The sequence below is a fragment of the Prunus persica genome, chromosome G1 (genome assembly GCF_000346465.2).
Source record: "Prunus persica cultivar Lovell chromosome G1, Prunus_persica_NCBIv2, whole genome shotgun sequence".
In the NCBI taxonomy this organism is placed as follows: Eukaryota; Viridiplantae; Streptophyta; class Magnoliopsida; order Rosales; family Rosaceae; genus Prunus; species Prunus persica.
Genome location: NC_034009.1, coordinates 26,148,211 through 26,170,918, shown reverse-complemented (window position 1 = coordinate 26,170,918; position 22,708 = coordinate 26,148,211). Strand labels below are relative to the sequence as shown.

General features: G+C 36.8%; 4 protein-coding genes across 4 annotated transcripts; 2 read left to right on the top strand and 2 right to left on the bottom strand.

The window, feature by feature from the left end:
* LOC18790984 (cysteine-rich receptor-like protein kinase 3) lies at nucleotides 978–4,125 on the bottom strand. Its single transcript, XM_020560908.1, has 7 exons — nucleotides 3,178–4,125; nucleotides 2,858–2,971; nucleotides 2,626–2,765; nucleotides 2,318–2,528; nucleotides 1,984–2,218; nucleotides 1,748–1,892; nucleotides 978–1,646 (listed from the first exon to the last, which is right to left on the bottom strand). Exons 1-7 carry the CDS (start codon nucleotides 3,941–3,943, stop codon nucleotides 1,314–1,316), a joined length of 1,944 nt encoding a protein of 647 aa, XP_020416497.1. The 5' UTR covers nucleotides 3,944–4,125; the 3' UTR covers nucleotides 978–1,313.
* LOC18791178 (polygalacturonase At1g48100) lies at nucleotides 6,930–9,767 on the top strand. The gene is made up of 7 exons (XM_007224514.2): nucleotides 6,930–7,226; nucleotides 7,362–7,493; nucleotides 7,691–7,882; nucleotides 8,001–8,208; nucleotides 8,592–8,673; nucleotides 8,833–8,941; nucleotides 9,022–9,767. Exons 1-7 carry the CDS (start codon nucleotides 6,954–6,956, stop codon nucleotides 9,436–9,438), a joined length of 1,413 nt encoding a protein of 470 aa, XP_007224576.1. The 5' UTR covers nucleotides 6,930–6,953; the 3' UTR covers nucleotides 9,439–9,767.
* LOC18789714 lies at nucleotides 11,146–11,625 on the top strand. Its single transcript, XM_007224711.2, has one exon. It carries the CDS (start codon nucleotides 11,146–11,148, stop codon nucleotides 11,623–11,625), a length of 480 nt encoding a protein of 159 aa, XP_007224773.2.
* LOC18793381 (high affinity nitrate transporter 2.5) lies at nucleotides 11,979–14,398 on the bottom strand. Its single transcript, XM_007223209.2, has 2 exons — nucleotides 12,936–14,398; nucleotides 11,979–12,628 (listed from the first exon to the last, which is right to left on the bottom strand). The coding sequence occupies exons 1-2, from the start codon at nucleotides 14,078–14,080 to the stop codon at nucleotides 12,259–12,261; spliced, it is 1,515 nt and encodes a 504-aa protein (XP_007223271.1). The 5' UTR covers nucleotides 14,081–14,398; the 3' UTR covers nucleotides 11,979–12,258.

Genomic DNA, 22,708 nt, shown 5'->3' with positions numbered 1-22,708 from the left:
TTTAAATGTTCTTCTTTTGTTTCCTTAATCAACCTTGAAAATATGTATGTTTGAAGTAGGGGTGGGCATCGGGACCGGAAAACCGGAACACCAAACCGAACCGGTGAAAAAAAACCGGTTGACCAAAAAAGTCAACAAATTGGACCGGAACCGGACCGAACCGGTTCCGGTTCTGGTTTTACATCTCTCCGCACCGGACCGGACCGAACCGGACCGGTCATATATTTTATATTTATATTTTTACAAAATTTTAAAATCTAATGCCATTTTTTAACTTCTATAATCACTAATTTTCCAAGTTCAACTTCAAAAAATTTCTAAATGTATGAATTGGATTATTTGTTCATTTTTAAGCTAAAAAAATAAGTTATTTATTATAATTTTTTTATTAAAAAAATTAAAAAAATTTTTTTTTTTAAAAAAAAATTAAAAAAATAATAAATTAATAATCCGGTTCAAAACCGGAACCGGTCAGAACCGGTTAGAACCGAACCGGCCGGTTTTCGAAATTTTTTTTGCCTAAACCGGACCGAACCGGACCGGTTAAATAATACCGATTTCGATTCCGGTTTGAGGTGAGAACCGGACCGAACCGGACCGCGCCCACCCCTAGTTTGAAGGAGTCTTTTGCAGAGAAAATTTGCCAGATTGTCTTTGTATATCAGACAAATGACATTGTACACACCAAATTGTTTTTTACAAAGAAAAAGTGCAACGCGTAGCTTGAAAACGGTAGAGCTGCTGCTGCTTCTCCATGTGCCTATAATTAAACCAAAGCTGGCATCTATTGTTCCTTAGATTACTTTTCTTTATTTTGACTTTAGGACGGTTGTTCATTAAAATTATCACCGTCATTTGAAAATATTGATCAAGCCAATTTTATATTTATATGTATATATATACAGATTTTTTCCAATACTGACATCCACGTTGTAATAACGTCCGGACATCCGTATAGGACAAGAAATATATAAATGTATAAGAAGAAACAGAGGATTTCTTTGGTTACTTCTGCCTGCATGGTAATATTAGTAATATATATACTCCCAAATATTTCTCTACAGCACATTTTACATATATAGGACATTCTGCTCTACCGATGTTGTAAAACATATACAAGGTACACAAAATTTGAGTGCAATTTGACTGTTTCAGCTCCTACATCACTTGAACTTGCTCATCATCTCTCTTGAAGGAAACAAATAGGAGAAATACAAGTCCTGGAAAGTTGGAGATGAAATTCTGAAATGCTGGTTTGGTGAACTGGGTCTTGTGAGCTTAGGATGAACACTAATGCTGTGTGTAGAAAAAGTTCATCTGGGCTCAATCCAGCTTTGAGTCATGCTATTCCTTGAAGAGTGTGTGTTGTTAGAGTCGGGCAGAGTATTGAAAGTCCCTGAGGGAATTTGTCTGCCGAATTCTGCACTGCCAGAGTTGAGAAATGGTGGCTGTGTTGGTTGAGGAATCTCAGGATTTTCGATCAGCATTTTCACAACTAATGACATTGCTGGACGCAGCTCTGCAGAGGCTTGTACACAAAGTAGCCCAATTTGAAGTAATCTAGATGCCTCTTCTTCATCAAACTTACCTTCTAGGAGTGGATCAACAGCACTGCATAGCCTACCCGTTCCATAAAGGTCCCAAGCCTTTTATGATACGAAAACATAAGAAATAGGTTAATATTTGCTTAAGTTTCATAAACTGTAAGTCGATGACAAGAGAACATATGCAAAATATATTCGTTTACCATGTGTAGAATTGAAACTGAATTTGGAATGTAGCAGTTGTTCCTCTTTCCACATACGACTTCGATGACAAGAACTCCAAAACTGTAAACGTCTGCCTTCTCCGTCAACTTGCCACGAACGACATACTCTGGAGCCATATAGCCTCTAGCGAAGCAAATTTTAAATGCTCTACATTAGAAACCATAAGCACATCTATGAAGCAGCAAAGAAAAACAAAAGCAGGTGCTCAACTTACAATGTGCCAGCAATGGCAGTGCTGATGTGAGTTTTATCTTCAGGAAATAATCTAGCAAGTCCAAAATCAGCAATCTTCGGCATGAAGTCCTCATCCAACAGAATGTTGCTCAGTTTTATATCCCTATGAATAATCCTCACTTTTGATTCTTCATGAAGATAGGCCAAACCCTCAGCTGTGCCCAATATGATTTTATACCTCAACTCCCACCTCAGCGGCTCGACATTATTTTTCACTGAAAATCATTCAAGGGATGAATAGCAGGAACAAGCAAATGGACTGATGAGAAAAACCAATTGTCTTCCCCAAAACAGGACAGAGAAGAGAAAATTACCAGTAAAATAATCATTAAGGCTTTGATTTGGGACATACTCATAAACAAGAAGGCTTTCAGGGCCTGTAATGCTGCACCCCAATAGCTTTACAAGTTTTTTATGATGGATCCCACTAATCAAATTGACTTCATTGAAGAAATGATCCACCCATTGCCTTGTATTGAAGAACAGCCTCTTTATGGCAACAACCTTCCCATCTGGCAAAACTCCCTGTGTTGTTCATAAAGAAATTCACGAAGTCAATTGAATCCATTCCACATTACTTATATCCAAATCCCCCCTACAGAAAGAAAATCCACGAAACTACCTTGTAAACGGAACCGGACCCTCCTTGTCCAAGCTTGTTAGAATCATGAAAGTAATTGGTGGCCCTTTCAAGAACTTCATACGAAAAATTGAGTTGGGACTTATTCACAGTGGCCAACAGAGGACCTAATTGCTTTTTCTCTGAAGCAAATGTGGCATTAAAATTAGAAAACAAAAATGAATTCAGTGCTTAAAGATGGAATCTATTAGAACTTCAAGCCAAACCTCGGTACCTTTCCTCCTCTTCAGTATTTTCTTCCTTGTAAAGAAAGCAACCGAAAAAATACTCAGCACAACAGCAAAAACAGCAGCTGTTACAGCCAAAATTATGGCCAAGCCGCGGTGTCCTAACAAACATTTGCATGCCAACATTGAACATTATTACTCAGGAACAGATTTGGAGCATTCACAACAGAAACCAAATTTCAAAAGTCTTTACAATTCAATACATGAAGCTTCGAAATTGATTTACAGTCGAAATCTCAATCCACTTCCAGTTCTTTGTATCAAAATAACACAGACAAAAAGTAAAAGCCAAGAAAACCAAACTAACCTCCATTTCCTGCAGCATCAGTGCTCGTATTGTTACTATAAAACTTCTGAGTCGAATACCTCAAGTAGCAACCAGCATTCAAGACCCTCCCTTCTGCTTTTGGTGGGCACGATCCAATTCTCACAACTGTGTCAGCCAAACACTCTTCACAAGCAGACCCATTCACAAACTCCCAACACTGAGCCAACCCATAAACCGTCTCATTCCCCTGACCCACAAACCCAACAGAAAACCCATCATTCTTCGGCGCCACGAAACTCAAGTTCCTCACCAACCTCAAAGCATTGTCCTTGAAAACACTCTGGTTCCCACCAAAACCTGTGCCCCCGCAAACAGAGGTGTCTTGGGCGCTTAAGCTTTGGTTGAAGAAATTGAAGTCATCGTACCTCAAATAGCACCCATCGTAGAAAAGCCGGCCCCCACGAGTTGCTTTCTGAAATGGGAGGCACCTCAAAATCTGGGTCTTGCACTGAGCAAAGCAGACATCGCAGTCTTGTTTTGAGAGGTCCTTCATGCACTCGCCGAAAGCATAGACGGTGTTGTTCCCGGTTCCATTGACAGCAGCTGCGTATCTTTGGACAGCAATCTGAGGAGTCACTGCGTCCATGGTTGCCAAGAAGTTGGCTACGAAGGTTTGCCTCTCTGCCATCAAAGCAGTCTCGTTGGTGCACATCAGGGCTGCCTCTGTGGCTCTTGGGTCAGAATGAGCAGTCTTTACAAGAAAAAATAGAGGAAGGAGCAAAAGCAGCACACAGTTCTTAGACATGTTGAAGTTTGCTGCAACGTTGCGAAAATAATTCAAAATCTATTCTGGGGGCGTTTGGAATTGAATAAGCAACAGTAGCATCCACCATCCACAAGAAGGAGGAATGCGATGGTGAGTGATAGAAAAACCAGTTGGTGATGGTGGATTGAACGTGGATGTGTGGAGCCAGGTGGTGACGTGGGGTCTGGTTATAGGAGCTTGTTGGGTGTAAATGATAGCTGGGTAATGGTATATCACTACTGCTGCGTTTTCTACAAAAGTCAAAGTCAACCGTCAATTGCTGCTTTAGAAGACCGAGACGGGAGATCCACCCGCGTACGCAACAACAACGAATAACTACGAAATGAAAATGAGAGGGAGCTTTCCATTTTCCAGAGCCTCAGATAAAGACAAAAGAGCTAGCTTTCGGCATTGACAATTTGATATTCAACGACTCAATGGGTGGTAGGTTGATGCGACCTCTCGACGTAGTAAGAGGCGTATGCGACATGTCGTATCCGAGCATTACCGGAACCGGATATCAAATGGCTAATGGATAAAGATCCGAGGCCCAATCTAAAATGAGTGTTTCCATAGTCATCAATGTGGCTCAAACTTCGTATTTGGTTTTTCAGGCCCAAACGAAAGAACGGCTTGTATTTCTCTTTGCGGTGTCAATTAACAATGACAAATGTTTTGCTGTCAATCTTGCACTTTAATTTCTGATCAATTAGTAAGTTAATATGTCGTTAATCACATGTTTTGGCGCACTCCATAATGTAATTCTATTCCACGATCTGAGCCCCCGCTTACTTTTTGAATTATCAAATCATATTATGGAGTAAGTTCAAATGAGTGATTAACATCGTATTAACTTTATTAACTTTAACGCTTGAGCATTATTACTTAAGTGATTTAGGATTTATGACTTATATGGAAAAGATATTTAATTATATCCTAAAACAACCTAGTTTCTTTTACACATAAACACAATATCAATACAAAATAGATCAACCGAAGATATGTACTTGTCTTACAAATTAGTACACAAAACCAAAACGATGAAGAATGTCCTTTAATCCACGGTTGGATTACAAAGTTGATTAACGCGGATCAAAAAAACAATGGTGAGTTACAACTAACACAACAATAATGTCACAATCATAATTCTTAACTGCTCATAATGTTTGAAGAATACTGTTAGCAACATTCTCATTTTCTCATAACATGTATCATTCTTCTTAATATTTGTGCAATTATGGCTTATGAATTTATTTTTAGTGCAAGACGATAATGACACATGACATGAGGAGAAGGGAAAATTGCATCCAAGGAAAGAAGATTAAAAGAGAGAGTTAGATAACATGCCCCTTAATATTTTGTGTTTAAGAGGAAGGGGAGGGAGGTGGGAAAGCAGAAGAACCGGCCGCAATAGTGATAGGAGCTGCAGAAATGAATGGCACCGACCGGTCCCACGTGTGGCCCACGGCGTGCGAGAAGAAGACAGAGACAAAGAGTAGAGCTTCAGAAAAGGTCCTAAACATTTCCTTCTCAAATACCACAAAGCCCTTTTCAGTTCTTTCCCTTTTTATACATGAACGTGCGAGCCATCTTCTCTTAAACTAAAGGCATCAGAATTGTAATGGCCAATGGGGCCTCCATATTCTCCAACTTGTAACTAGAAAACCTGCCACTCCTTTTATTTGTTTTATGCATGCCAAAAACAAAAAGATAGTAAGAATCCATCGCTTTCCCAATCAAACTCTCCTTTTTTCCATCCTTGCTCTGCAATCTGGTTTGCTAGGTTTGGTTTGATGAACATTCTCCCTGTGCTCTATGTTATTTATATTACTTCAACAACAACAAAAACCTTGGACCACCAACCTTTTTACTTTGAGTTCTATTTTGGAAATCTGATATAATATTCTGAAAGTTTAGGTGCTGCAGGTTATTCATAATATACTGCATGCCAGGGTCCAACGAGAATAAAATTGTGTTTTTAAATGGATGACAACCCCATTTATCAGATGGAGGAATCCAGATCATTCATTTTCAGCACCTTCTTATGAACTAGTTAAATTAATACAATATTAATTAAGGCTTAATAATGTTATCCAACTTCCTATCTGAAAATATATATATACTACTTTCCTCATCTAGCTTCCACTCAACTAAATGATGGATTTGTCCTTATATTAAGAAGCTCCAATTTCCAATTATGAGACACAAGTAGGATGACGGAGTAATTTTTGTATGTTCCCGGTACACCAGCTGATTTACACTTCAATACATGCATATGGGACATATGGAAATATTGTCCAATTCACATAGGACATAAAAATAAAATATTTCCACATGTCCCATGTGTATTGAATTGGATGGTTCTAAACATACAAAAATTTATCAGACGTAAGTACACAAGAGAGAATATATCACCTAGGATTAATGGAAACTGAAATTGCATGATTAGTTATAGAGCAAAAAGATCAGGGGTAATAACTTGGAAGGCAGCTAATTTTGCTCAAGCTTGTAGGAATATATATAATGGATCACAGATGGATAATTAATTTTGAATCATAGTAAATCAAGCAGCTGAAACACATATAGTTTCTTCAGGACATAGTTCTTAAATGCCTGATCATTTTGCACTAGTCTTGCTTGAAGATAGATTTCAAATGGCAGAATATTTAAGCTGCATACTTGTAGATGACTCAGAGATCACTTAAAGATAATTATTAATCCAAATTCTATCATAAAATATTGTAACAAAAAAAAGAAAAAAAAAGAAAGGGCACCTAGTGCAGTAGAAGAGGCATAGAACTCATAATTAAATTTAAAAGCTAGCTAGCTAGAAATGAAGGGTGTTCATGAATGTTGGAATCCACGCAAGGGTGTTTTCGTAAAAGATCCTTGTATAAAGTTTATAAACTGCCTATAACTACCTTACCCTCCCTGCTGCAAGCAGAGTGCTTCCTGAAACTTAGAGACAATATCTCTCTGCTCTAAGCATACATAGAAGCCTAAAACACAGATGAAGAGGAGCAAAAATTTATCTTCTCTACTTTTCTTGTTTTTGATTGCCTTTCTAACATTTCTAATAACTTCAGTTGAGGCAAGAAAAAATCATACCAAGAAGAGCAAACCACATAAACATCATCAAGGAAAGGGTGCCACCAGTGGCAATAGAACTCATAATTCACATTTGCCCGGCCCTGCTCCAGCCCCTCCTCAACCCCAACAGTCTACCATTTTCCCCGTCTTGTCATTTGGTGCCAAGGGTGATGGAGTCTCCGATGATTCGAAGGTAAAACAACATTGGGAAGTGGCATATATATGTTCTTGTGTGCTTGCATTAATTGTGTGTGTGTGCGCCCGCTGGAGAATAAGATAGAATGAAATAACATATGTTCTAATTTTATTGAGCATCCCAATCCATCAGGCACTTGTAGCAGCATGGGAAGCTGCCTGCAGGGTTAAAGGGGCAACTGTGGAAATCCCTTCAGGATTCAAGTTCCTCATCCAGCCTATAACTCTTGATGGCAGCGGTTGTATGCCTGACCTTGTTCTTCAGGTTTATTTTGTTCTCTCTCTTCTTTTTTTTTCTTTTTTTAATCACTTCATCAGATTTCAATAACTATATATATTTCATGCTGCATTAGGAATAAAGAAATGAAGAAGTGTAAGAAATGCATATGCTTCTTTCACTTAACCATGATTTAACATGCAAAGCTAACTAATAATATTAATGTGATTTTGGAATTCCAACAGATAGATGGAACTCTCTTGGCTCCTTCAAAAGCAAGTACCTGGCCAGAATCCAGTTTGTTCCAATGGATAAACTTCAAATACGCTCGTAACTTCACCATCCAGGGCACTGGCATTGTTGATGGCCAGGGCTCTGACTGGTGGAATTCATCTGCGCACAAGAGGTCCAAGCACACTCCGGATACGAAACCCACTGTAATTATTTCTCTTTCGAGCCTTTTCTTCCTTCTCATTATAAATTGTTTGAAAAGAAATCAGATACAATGCAACATGGTTTTAAAGGCTTTTTCTCTTTTCTTATTTTTACATGCAGGCTTTGAGATTCTATTTTAGCTCAGATGTCACAGTTCGAAACATCAAAATCATAAACAGCCCTCAGTGCCACTTAAAATTTGACAACTCTTCGTGGATCAAAGTGAACAACATTACCATCACTTCACCAGATTATAGCCCAAATACAGACGGCATTCACTTGCAGAACACACAAAACGTGGAAATTCACCATTCTACTATTGGCTGTGGTAAGTAAGAATAATCAAGCCATAATTAATATCCTTTTCTAAATTATAAATAATTGAAAAATAAAAATAAAAAAGGAAAATGTGTGCTAAAAAAAAGTAGTCAGTGCCCAGTGCCTAGATGGTGCATTGCGCACTTGGAATTGTACTGAAAAGATAGTTAGCTCACTGGTACGAGGAAGAAAATAATTTATAAACTGGTGCCTCATAAACATTTTTAAACGGTAAACTGTCACTCAAGTATAACTTTTGAAGCAAGCAGGGATTTGCAGGGCACAAGAAAAACAATGTGCAACTTGCCAACTTGACTTCTGTATGCCTGATATTGGAGCTCCACATTATTATTATATTAAATCCTAACATTTGTGGTTTCTCTCTTTATACAGGAGATGACTGTGTATCCATACAAACAGGATGCTCTAACGTTCATATTCATCATGTTAAATGTGGCCCTGGCCATGGCATAAGGTATGCCACATACATATACATTGACCCTTTTTAGATCTTAGTTTAAATTTCAATAGAAAACATGAGTTTTTTTTTTTTTTTGGGTTTGTTTTTTTGTTTTTTTGAAATCAACGATGCATTAATTTTGTTTTTTTCGTTTCTTTCTTTCTCGTATTACAGTCTAGGAGGACTCGGAAAAGCCGGAAGTGTAGCTTGTGTCTCAAACATCATCGTGAACAACATTTTATTTCAGAATACTCAATCAGGAGTTAGGATCAAGACTTGGCCGGTACGTATAAATAAAGTTAATAATTAATTGCGTACTTACTAATTAAATATCCACATGTTAATAAATCCTAAATTTGGCAGGGAGGAAAGGGGTCCGTGAAGAATGTATCATTCTCCAACATCCAGGTTTCCAATGTGGGCGTTCCTATAGTGATAGACCAAAACTATTGTGACAACATGAAGAAGCATTTGTGCCAGAACCAAATTAGAGGAGCTGTGGCAATCTCAGGTGTTAAATTCGATAATATAATTGGGAATTATTCAAAGGAGCCAATTCGTCTAGCTTGTAGCAATGACACTCCATGCACAGATGTGGATCTTATTGATATCCGGCTTAAACCCACAACCGGGGACCCGAGATCACTTCGATCCGATTTGTGTCGAAACTCTTATGGGAAGTCAAAAGCTCCCTTGCTTCCTTCAGTCATAGACTACTGCTTGAGAAGGGATGGGGGTCAAGTCAAGCATATAGCAAGGTCGCATGAGAAGATGTGTTAGAAAGATTTATTTGACTTAGTGGTTTCTTTGAGCTTCCCTTCTACAAAAATATTTACAATTATGTTTGAAGGTGATGGATGGTATAAAAAGATATTAAAAAAAAAATTATGTTTTCTGTGGTATTGTAGTGTAATTCAGTTCGTACTTTGTATGAAAGAATAAATAAAATAGTTTCTTTGTTTTGAGTAAAAGGGTCTAAAAGCTTCCAAGCTTGAATTGTTTATTCAAATTTGTGTTGTGTCCACTTTAGAACGAGAAACCAGAACCAGACCCGTTTGAGTGGGTGACTTAGGTTTTGATAGTGGAAGAGGAGGTGGGTGCTGGCACCGTCCAACGCAGCCTTTAGGCCTCAATGCACGCGCATGGCCTAAAAAACTTTGCACAGATAATAAAGATGATGTCTTTACTTTCTGTCTCTTGATCATTCATCAAATATAGTATTTGTTTATTACAGACTCACTTGTTCATCTCCACTCTTAGCCTACATCTTTCTCAAATTTTATTTTCAATCGGAAAGTCATTGTTTATTAGCTGACAAAGATTTTGGTAACTTGTAGAGATATGCAACAGTTAAGTTTCCCTTAGAAGAGCTCAAAATCACAACGGATCAGAAAGATTTCTTGCTAAAAAAGTATGCTTCCTTGGGTTTCAATTTTCATCATGCACCTACTCATAAGTGTGTGAACCGATCCACTTGATTCCTCAAAATTCTTTGACATTGGTTCAAGCATATATAGCTAGCTACTCATGATATGATGCAGCCTGCTTAGTGATCACGTCCTTGAGTCTCTCCTCGCCATGTTACATGTTTTTCCATATTTGCTAAGAAGAGTTGTGTTTTTGATGGGAAATTTTCCTCTTCTCGACTACGGAGTCTGGAATTTTATTGTTTGGCCGATGGCCATTTGGCAAAGAATGACGTGGATCAATGATGGGCTTGCAGTTGTATAAAACCGGAAGGCCATACCCATACCAAACAATAAGGGTCTGTTTAGTGAATTGAATTATGTAGTTGGATAGGATTCATAATCCTCGTCAAATATTTGATGGCCTAAAAACAACATGGATTGGATTACGTCTAATCCTACTACAAGTCAAATGTAATATGATTATACCTACCAAAATGTTGGGATTAAGTCGGATTGGAGTATGTCTAATCCTACTAAGCCATGTAATTAATAGCACATTTCAATTAATTCAACCCTGTAATCATGTGTGGTATCAAACACATCATTGGATTAGCGTTATTATTTTCAATCCAATGTAATCCAATGCAATCCAATTCTACCTCATAATCCAATTCAATCTCAGTCACCAAACATGTCCCCAACTATAAGTCAAGAATCACAACATTCTGTTCCCATTTCCTTGGAAAATATGGGAAAACATGTAAGATGGTGACTGAAAATGGAAATTGTAGAAAAGGAAAAGAAGACGAAGTGGGCAACAATTTATTACCACGTGGGCTGCATGTGGCAGCTTATATATGGTTGAACCAATGCACAAAACGTTTGACGAAATCAAGGAGATGGCTTCACTTCATCTTGAAAAAATATTGTGGCTTGTCGATATGATGCTATGAAATTATTTATTTGAATCGTAGTAGCTTTGAATGTGATTTAATATTTAATATTATACAATATTGTATGTGTTAAATGAATGAAAATTCAATTGTTTCATTGGTTTAAAGTAAGATTTGTTATTACAATGGGTGTCACTGTCAACAAGCAGCTCATCTCTTTGTCACTGCTCTTTCTTGCCTTCCTCTCAGGCCAAGCTCATGGACAGGGCTTGGATCTATGTGCCGGAGCTAACTACGCAGCCCTCTGCCACTCGGTTGTGGGAAGAGAGAAAAGCCCATATGTCGCCGCGGAGGCAACTGTCAATCGATTGATTTCAGAGACAAAGCAAGCAAAAAGTTCGGCTGCTAGGCTTCCCCACAAGGACTCTCCAACTTGCACGTACGTGTATGACGAAGCCCTTTATAGCCTCAAGGAGAGCCTGCGGAGTCTCAAGAGTCATGACATAGGCAGCTTCAACGTCAAACTCTCTGCGGTTATGAGCTTCGCCGAAGCATGCAAAGACTCGTTTGAGGAAATGGGGAAGCCATTCCCCATTGCCAAGCAGAATGAACTCATCAAACACATTGCCAGCTATGCTTTGCATATAGCAACATTCATTCCCTGAAGACGCCGCTGTGATTATTCATGGATTAGCCTAAAATAATTTGTAATATTACATATAAGAGATGAAGAAAATAAGTGAGGTTATCAAATATGCCGCAAAACTTTTGATTAATAAGAAGAGTTGATGGGTTAAAGCAAAACTAGCTGGGCCTAGCAAGGCATTGCTGATTCTTATCAAGAATACCCATAGGCTAGCTTATCCATAATATGCCGCAGAACTTTTTGGTTTTTTTGGTCGTATATGCCCAAAAACTGTCAAACATTTGGGAATCTAGTCTCTTATGTTTTCTAGGCTTACATTAGGAGGACGATGGTCAAGGCTTTTGATGAGTAGAGTCTAGAGATGTAGGTAAATTTCATGCCAAATTCAATATTCAAGTCCAAATCATCATCAAGTTGTTTGGTGCATAATTCTACCTCCTTATTGGACTTAAATTGCTTTGGCTCTGTTAGGCAATATAAAAATCACCCATTTGAAACAAATGTTTGACACAATTAACCACATAAACTTTCTTGCTTTACAAATATTGACACCTAAAGGAAACTTTTCATTTTGCTTAAACTAAAACAGTACTTGATCAACTTTAAAAGCTATAAACATGCAGAGATTTCCGAGCTTTTTTGTTTGAAGCTTTCACACATGTGGTGGTGAAGTCTCATCAGAGGGCCTGGTTACATAGTCGGGTTTTCCTCTTTCACTTCTGCTGTTCTCAGCAAATTTGACACTTGCCTGGTGAAACCCTTTGTCCTTCTCCTTCGAACTCCACTCAGACATGTAGTAGTCTTCTTCTGTGGCCTTCTTTTCAGATGGACCAAGGAACATGCCACCCCATTGTGGGAAGTAAATCAAAGTCATTGGGAGGGTACAACAGATGATCATGATCCCCATTAGAGTTATGCCTGTTTCTTTTGAATATTTTGATCCTTTGAAGAATATCAGTTGGGTCAGAACGGCACCCACATTTCCACCTCCTCCTGTCATACCAGATATGACCCCTAATGACCTGAAAAAAAAGTATGGAAATTGTGTCACATAATTACACAATAATGTAGCTACTAAACAATGTAACGTGTCAAAGTTTTCATTTCTCCACTCTGACAGTTGAGGTAGAGGGGTCAACATAAATTTCTTTCATGAAAACTAATACTTCGATCGATGTTTCTAACTTTCTCTGATCAATTAGCTGTTCTCTGCTAGATAATTAATATTGCTTGACTTGCTTTTAGTTAGCAAATCTTTCTCATGAAAAAAAAAACTAGGGAAATTGAAAAACTTAAATTATGGAATAAATATTTGTGAAAAAAACTTACCTTCTCGAGACAAAAGGAACCACCCCAAATGTAAGCCCACAAGCACCTTGGACAAAGAAGGAGAACAAAATCATCACAGCAATGGATGCAGTCAAAGAATTCACCTGCCCAAGAACAACACAGAGGACACCTCCAAAGGTTTGTACAATCCACAAAGTCCACAACCTGCCCCTCATCCCAAACCTCTTTGCCACTACATCTGACAGAATCCCTCCTCCAGGCCTAGAAACAATATTTGCCAATCCAAAAGTTGCTGCTATGATCCCTGCAGTGTGGAGATTCAGATTGAATCTGTCATAAAAGTACTCTGCTATTATGTTGTCCACTGCCAGCTCAACCCCAAAGCAATATCCATAAGTCAAAGCCAAAATCCACCCTCTGTAATTTGTAACCCCATGATAGAAGACGCTTGAGAATTTGTCTTTTGGCTTCTCCCCAGATTTCTGCAGGCCATGGAAGTTCCCGTCTGGCATGTCCTCACCAAATATCAGAATAAGAAATGCTGAAAGCGTCTGAAACAGGGCAGGGATGAAGAAGGCGATCCTCCAAGCTGTGAACTTGGCAGCGCCAATGTTCTTGATGGCGTCAAAAACAAGGGGCATGATCAGCTGCGTTGCTCCACCACCCAAGTTTCCCCACCCGCCTGCAACTCCATTGGCTGTGCCAACGACTGGAGGAGAGAACATGGAGCTCATCCAGAATTGGGTCGAGACGAAAGTGGCCAAAGAGAAGCCTGTGAAGAAACGCACGAGGAGGAAAGAGATTGGAGATGAGGCCATGGAAGTGAAAAAGACTGCTGGTGCAGTGAGGAGGATGAGCGAGGCAGAGGCAAGCCGCGGTCCAAATAAGTCACAGGCAGTTCCCATGGCTATTCTTGCAAACACTGCACCAGAAACTGAAGCTATCCCGGCATTACCGATGTCGGTAGCCGTTAGATTGAGGTTGTCACGTATGACAGGAATGAGAGGCGGTGCGGCGAAGCTGGAGACAAAGCAGAGGAAGAAGGAAAACCAGGACAAGTGAAACGCTCGCATGTGGGGTTTGGCTATGGAAAACAATCTGAACTCGGTGGCCTTGTGATCAGAGTCCACAGGCAGAGCAAATTTTGGAGACTGGGTTCCCATCACACTGCTCTCCACTTCCATTTTTTTCTACCCTTTGATCGGAAACAAGAAAAGAGCTTGAAAAAAAAAGCAGGAACAAGAAAATTGGTTTTGGATATTGGGTAAGGCCGGCTGGTGCCTTACAGAAGATACATGCATACAAACAAAAGTTCCAAGCTTTTGCTTTTCTTGTGTTTTGGCTGTTACTTGTAAATAGTATTGAAGAAAAAAGGGAGGTGTGGCCTTCTGTAGGCCTCGAAAGGCATGGTTTTGGAGCTTGAAACCATGTGAATCCGCCGAGTCTCACCCTTTCACTGCGGCTTGAAGATGCAAGGAAATTAAAGTTGAATAGATCAAAAGACTTGGAGGATAGTGGTTGGCAGGAAGTGTGTTTCAAGTTTTGAGTGTAACGTTTTGTGGAATTAAGATTCACATATGCCAAGGATTTTGGAATTTGACGAACAAGTTGGGCTTGTCATTGACTTTGGAGCGGTTGCCTCGGGAATGGAATCCAATGCAGTTCCTTCTTGACTGAGTAAGAGATTCCTCTTCTATCAATATCAAGTTTTAATGTGCATTTGACTTTGGAGCGTGGACTCATTTCACACATGGCATAGTGGGCGGTGAAGGGTAGTATAGGGGCTTCACGTCTTGAGCTCTTAACCATCTAAACCACAGAAAATCTAAGTTCCTTGAAATTAGAATGGATGTGACGTACACAATAAATCAAACCCCTACAAACAATTCATAGGAAGAATTTATATCAAATACATTTACATTTAGAGATATTTATTCATAGGGCTTTTTTTGGAGAATGCTAGCAATCTTCTCTCTAAACTTTCTCTTTTGGATCTTCTCCCTTTTTTGCTTGATATGTGTCATTTTCTTTACACTTAAAACAATGTCATTAATATATTATACAAGTTAACTTTTGCTTTCCAAGTTTACCCTTATTAAATGTATTCAATTTATCCAAAAAAAAGTTCACAACTTTCTTACTATCTTATTAATTTTTTTTATAAAGAAAATGTCAGCTTTTTTTCAAAAAAGAGGAAACGTCTGTTTTTTTTAAAACACAAAGGACCTTTTTTTTTTCCTATCTAAACCCTTTGTGTTAAAAATTAAAAAAAAAAAATGACATTTCCTCTTAAAAGCACATATTTTCTTTATAAAAAAAATTGATATTAGAAAAAAAATTAATAAGATGATAAGAAAGTTGTGAAATTTTTTTGGATAAATTGAAAACATTTAATAAGGTTAAATTTGGAAAGCAAAAGTTAGCTTGTATAATATATTAATGACATTGTTTTAAGTGTAAGGAGAATGACACATGTCAAGCAAAAAATGGAGAAGGTCCAAAAGAGAAGGTTAGAGAGAACGTTGCTAGCATTCCTCTTAGTCATATACCCATTCTTAGCACTAATAATATAGATAAATCCTATACAATTTAATTTCTATAAACAAGCCCAAAAAATGACAGCTAGCCCTATTGAATTTATTTTGATTATGAAATTACTTTGATGCCCTATTAAGTGTTTTGGGCTTTTATTATGAGGCTTTGGGATTGGGTTTGTTTAAAAAATAAATGGCAATTTTGGAATTTAAAAGAAGTTAAAAGCCTTTTTGTTATGTTGTAAATGGGCTTTGGGTGTGTTTCTGAAGTCCATTTCATATAAGTTTTTTTTTTAAAAAAAAATTATAATTTGGGCTCCTATATTGGGTATAATAGTGAATCTCCCTTAAATTTAAAACTAAACTAAATTATAACCAATTTTAATAACAAAGACAAAATCTAACCAACTACCTTATAGAATCACGCCAAAAGTCATTAAGACGACCAACGCCAATCTTGACATGTAGTTTAAGCTCATCATAATAACCATTGTTCACCACATTCGTCCACTATTTAAGATTGTGTTCCAAGCAATCATAATATAGACTCCAGATTCCCTTCCTTAACTCGGTATCATCAGGTAGTGTGGGAAACTGCTTTTGTTGGGAGAACAAATACGTCCACGGTCATAAAACAACACCATTAGTAACTGCACAATTCCTTTCAAATACTGTTTTTGCATTTTGTCTAGCAACTTTTACGAACACCACATTTATAGGTGGCTCATGGGGATCAAAATATAAATAATCCTAATATAATTTTTGAGAAATTATATATATACTAAAACCCAAACCAATTGATCCCTGTAGCTAAGCACAGTAAATTTACGAAAATGCCTCTATTTTTAACTGTTCAGCCAGCTCATTTTCTTTCCTTACACAATAAAATCACGATTTTATCCTTGGCTAATTGTTTTGTGTTTTCCCCGTTTTGCCCCATCTCCTTCGAATCTAACCATGCGCCTGTTCCTTCTTGAGAGGCACATGGTTTTGTTTGAACCAGCTGGTTGGGGGTAGCCATGGAAGATTAGAGTTCATTGTTCTGCATGCGTGAGAGGCCGTCGATTTTCGTTTAGGGAGGCACGCTGCGAATCCAGCCGCCCTTTTGGTCTTTATCTCGTCGGTTTTCCTCTCAGATGTTGCGTTCGAGTGTTGCCATTTCAGCTACGCTTCATCCTTATTGCACGGGTTTAGCTCAAAGGGATTTCTAGGTTTTGTTAAAAAAAGGTTGGTTTTAACGTTCTTTTGGTTTTCTAGGTTGGTTTATTCATTTGTCATGTCAAAAATTGAGAAGTAAATCAGAAATTGAGTTTGGTTTCTTGTTTTATAACTAAACTTGAAAATGTAAAAACAAACCACATAACCAATTACCTCATTCTGTTTATCATTGTTACAATGAAATGTTTCAACAAACTCAAACTTCTTTCTCTAGTCCTTAATTTACCGAAAAGAATTCTTAGCAATGAGAGTAATCTGCAAAAAAAGATAGAAACAAACAAACATTTAATCCTTTTAATCAGCTAGCCATCAAGCAAACAAATTGCAGTGCACTTTAGCCTTCTAAATCAGCATCCCAAGTGATGTAGCATATCCCACATGATTAATACTTATATTAATAAATTTGTGACATTTTGTTTTAACATAAAAGCATTAAAAAACAAGATTAATTTTACACTTATTAGCAATTGAATCACGATTCACATCTATTTCCTTACCTTAATAATGCTATGTTTGATTATATTCACGTCTTTCAAATAGATTGTAAAACCTAAAATGGCTCACGATCACAATTAGGTTTTCATGTTTTAAGACTATTTGCTTTTAAGCTTTACTTTTGTTTTCACTCACTTCCCATTTATTGTCTTTCCTTCTCACGTCATGTTTATTTGAATAGAATTTGATCGTCTTTTCTTTTTCATCTCATGTTTTTGGAAATAAAACATGAAGCTAAAATAGCCCATATCATCATTGGTTTTGCATTTTGGTACCGCAGTTTCTTTTTCACTCATCTGCTCACCTCTTATATATCTTTCTCGTATCACCTTTTTGGAAACAGAATTGAAACCTTTGGTCTATTTTCTCATCACATTTTGTCTTTAGAAATTGAATGTAAACCTAAAAATAGCTCACATCATCATTGGTTTTGCAGTTTAATAATGTCATTTCCTTTACACTCATCTTCTCACATCTTTTTTTTTCCCCCATGTCAACTTTTTGGAAATATAATTTGAACCCCGTCTTTGTTCTTCACACATTTTGTCTTTAGAAATTGAATGTCAACCTCAAAATAACTCATATCATCACTGGTTTTGCAGTTTAATATTGTCGTTTCTTTTTCACTCATCTTCTCACCTCTTTTTCTTTCTTTCTCATGTTAGCTTTTTGGAAATCTAATGTGAACCTCATCTTTTTTCTACTCACATTTTGTCTTTAGAAATTGAATATGAAGCAAAAAAATTTCCCATTTCATCATTGGTTTTGCAGTTTAGTGCCATTGTTTATTTTTCACTCATCTGCTCACCTCTTGTCTTTCCTTCCCATAGCACCTTTTTGTAAATAGAATTTGAACAACATCTTTCTTCCTCTCACGTTTTGTCTTTAGAAATTGAGTATGAAGCTAAAAATAGCCCATATCATCACTAGTTTTGCAGTTTAATGCCATCGTTTCTTTCTAACTCATCTGCTCACCTCTTGTCTTTCCTTTTCATATCACATTTTTGGAAATAGAATTTGAACCTCTTGTGTACTTTCTTCTCACATTTTTTCTTTAGAAATTGAATGAAACCAAAAATAGCTCACATTATCACTGGTTTTGTAGTTTAATACTGTCATTTCTTTTTCACTCATCTTCTCACCTCTTTTCTTTCTTTCTCATGTCAACCTTTTGGAAATCTAATTTGAACCCCATCTTTCTTCTTCTCACATTTTGTCTTTAGAAATTGAATATGAAGCAAAAAATTTCCCATATCATCATTGGTTTTGCAATTTAGTGCCACTATTTATTTTTTACTCATCTGCTCACCTCTTGTCTTTCCTTCCCATTTCACCTTTTTGGAAATAAAATTTTAACTTTATCTTTCTTCCTCTCATATTTCTAAAAAAAACAGATTTTGAATTATGTTATGTCCAAGTTCAAAATTTGAAATATAACTTGAATCACACATCCAATATTTTCTTAATAATTCTGTTCAAAATTTGAAATATGTAGGTTCTAACATTGATGCAGATGCTTTTTTGCATTCAAATCTATAGCGGTTTTGATGGGCCTTCCATTTCGGAGTGTGATTGCCTTCACATGTTCTTGAATTTTCAGATTAACCTTGGATTAGCTCGGCAAAACTCCTCTCTCTCTCTCTCTCTCATCGTTCGCCAATTTACCCATTTGAATTTCTAAATTTATGATGGAAGCGGCTTGATTTTGTAAGGTCGTCTCCATTTTAATCATGAATTGATTTGTATTTGTGGCGAGTTGTGCGATTATGTCTTCCAAGTTATTTTTCTTCTCTTGTGGTGGTTTTTGTATGTTTTGATTATTGTTCCATAAAAAATTGATGCCTTTGCCATCCTGAATTGTATGTGTTGGAGAATGGATCATTTACAGGCTGTCTATAGGTATTCAGCATGTTTGCTTGTTCTTGAAAAAATTATGAAAAATAAACTCCATGAGGACAAGATATGTGACATCCCACATCGACCAATGAAGAGGGGGTGATGTGCCTTATATGTACATGCCCACCTCCATTGTCACGCCTTGGACCCGGGCGTTGGTGGAAACCTCACACCTAGTGCGTGAGAAAGTAAAATAAAATAAAAAGAAGCTGAAACATGGGTTTAAAATAAACTTCTCTTATAAAAATAGCTCCAAAATCTTACAACTTTACAATTAATAAATAAAGCTCTATTACTCTCATCTAATTTAGCCTCAACTGGTTTATTCATTGTCTTACCCACTAATTCATTTGAAAAATTAAACAGAATGAAGGATGAACAACCACCGCTCAATAGGGACATGAGACCTTACTACAGTAGATTGATATAACTAAATTAAGTAACATGCAATCATACAACAAAATATCACATTATTATTAATAATGCATGAACGAATGCTCTTCATCTACTCCCGTTAATTAATATAACTAGATAAGCAGACCTACATGTCCCATACCATGCTTATACCACTTGGTCTCGAATGCCCATTTATATGAACTAACACCCATTTTAAGCATCCCATAATTCCCCTTTTGTTAGTCATCTTGTCTAACTCCCCATCGCCAGTCTCGAATCACCCAATAAAAATCATGTGCACTGTGGGATCCCTGAGACCTGAGACCTGGTACCTGCCAAGAGTTAGACTCAACTACACAAAAGATTATTTCCATTACCCTCTTTTTCATCATTATTTTTCTCAACTCCAGAATTCTAGCCAAATTCCATGACATGATATAATTATGCCCTTCACAACAATGTAGCCATTTAAAACATCACCAATGCGTAATAATTATGCCAACATTGTTCAAACAGTTAAGAGTACGTAAACATCCAATACAAGGAACGTCAATCAAACAGTACCACATTAACCAAATAATTAACAATATATAAACATCTAATATCAAGAATTATTATCCATTATATCACCACTATAATATCACACATAATATAGAGCTCACGAAATTTAATTAAATCAATCTCTACAAAAGGCCCCCAAGAAGCCATTACCTCATTTTCAAAGCTAATTCCAAGTTAAGAAAATACACAAGCTGGGACCTTTACTCTTCCAGGAACTATATCACCACTAGCTTTCTCTTTCTCTCTTTCTCTCCCAAAGAAATCTTACTTTGCATGCGATGCATGCAGTGTGTAACCTCAATTAATACACAAGGTTTGTGTGTTTTTCATAAGATGCAATGAAGATGCCTATTTATACTAGAAGAAGTTGGTTGCTACTAGCATCTTATTAGTCTCATAACTGAAGCAATTATTAAACAATTAAAAGAGATCATGCGTACTTATTCTCCAAGGAATAGAACCTGCTTATTCTCCAAGGAAATACAAATATCTACTATATTTAAAGACTAAGTATTTGCATGTGTGTGCATGTGTCAATAGGATGAATTTGGACTAGCCACCTCAAGTTAAAATGGGTTCCTACGTGTTGAGAATGCATGTAAAACCTCCATGTGCTAACTCCAAGTCATGGGTTGTTGATAAGGAAAAAGTAACTTGATAAAACACAAACTACACGTCCACTTTAGAGCTAGTTAATTGTTTAAATACATATAAGTATATAAAGCACCCAATAACCATCCAATTGCATCTCAAGCAATAATAAACAAATATATAATTTAAATAAATCTTTTTTATTCAAAAGAACATATATAATATAATAATATACATATAACTATTGAAATGGTATTATAAAAGTAAAACAACAATAAATATACATTTCCTTCTTACTAAGATAATTACTTAAGAATATATAATCATATTTATTTTCCTTTAATCAACATTTAAGAAAACGAATTATCACATCCATCTAGAACGAGACTTTTTGGGAGCTCACTAGCTTCGGAGTCATGAGAACTCCGAAGTTAAGCGAGTTGGGGCTAGAGCAATCCCAAGATGGGTGATCCACTGGAAAGTTGCTCGTGAGTTCCCAAAAACAAAACCGTGAGGGCAGAGAGGGGAGCCCAAAGAACAACATAAATGGAGCTATGGCAGAGCCGATCTTGAGATATGACAAGATATGGTGGCATGACCAAGAACAATACAAATGGAGCAAAACTCATGTGTTGAAACTTTCTCATTAATTGCAAGCAAGGCATCTAATTTACTGGTAATAGTGTCAACCTGTTCTTTAGAAGCAAAAGCATTAGAATTACCAATTTTATAAACTCCGGCACGCTTATCTCTCATATTAGAATGCTGTGTTTCGAGAGCTAGAGTATCAAACAAAGTTTGATATTCAGTTGTGGTCTTGTTCTTAATAGATCCACTTGCATAGTTATTCATGCAGTCTTACTCAAAACAATTAGCGCTTTATAAAAAATACGCATAAGAACTAAAGTAGGCAAACCATAGTGAGGACATTGTATTAAAAAATTATTGAACCGTTCCCAAGTTTCAAAAAATAACTCATCTGTATGTTGACTGAATCGCATGATTCTATCCCTTAGTGCATCAGTTTTCCAAGTCGAAAAGAACTTCTCCAAGACTTGTTTTGAATCTTATTACAGCTAGTCAATAATCTAGGTCTCAAGGAGTTCAACAACGTCTTTACTTTATCTTTCACTATGTAGGGAAAGACTTTCATCCTGATATGTTCTTCAATGATTCCCCCTGTCAAAGCCATGTTAGAAATCATGTTAAAAATATCTCTAATATGAGCTAAAGGATCTTCAGAACTTACTCCATGGAAAGAATGCATCATATTAAAGTGGATATTTTCAATTCATAATTCCTAGCAGCTATAGGGAGAATGATGCTTGAGGGTGACGTCGAAATTATTAGGACATCAAGGTCTCCCATTGTTCATTTGGTACGAAAGCCATCTCTTCTTCCCCTTGTTTAAATAAGAATAAGATAATAGAATTGAAGAAGGAAGCAAAACCCAAAAACAATTAGGAAAAGAAACTTTAATTGTAAAAGGAAAAGAATATTGAATTGAGAAAGGAATTGGAAATTTTGATTTGCGTGAGAGTTGAAACCCCTTTTGGAATGGGAGGTAGGCGTTCCAGGAGTTCTCCACGAGTTGCTGTTTTTTTTTTTTTTTTTTTCTTCTTCATTTTTTCATTTCTTTTGCTTTTGTTGTTTGTGGTTTGAAGCTGATCACGTTTCTCTCCTTTTGTTTCGCTTATTTATTTATTTATTTTTATTTTTATTTTTATATGAAATCAAATTGAACTAAAGAAGTACTTGAAAAAAATAATTAATTAAATATTCAAAGTACAACTAGAAAATAAATCTCACTATTATTAATATACTAAGTTGGTCCCCAGTAGTGGCATCAAAATTTGATGTGATTAATTGCAAGTGGACAATATTGCTCAAATTATTATAATGGTAGGAAAAGAGGATTATGATGAAAAAAATATAACTAAGCAAATAAATTGGGATTAGTAAATAATGTAAAAGGTGAATTCAAGGATGATAAAGCACTAGGACATTGCTTTCACCTATCTAATCCCATCCAAATACTTCTAGCTTGTTAATCCTAATTACCTAATATATTGATAATCGTTTTCCCATACCTCATCAATACTCTCTTTCGAGTTATATTAG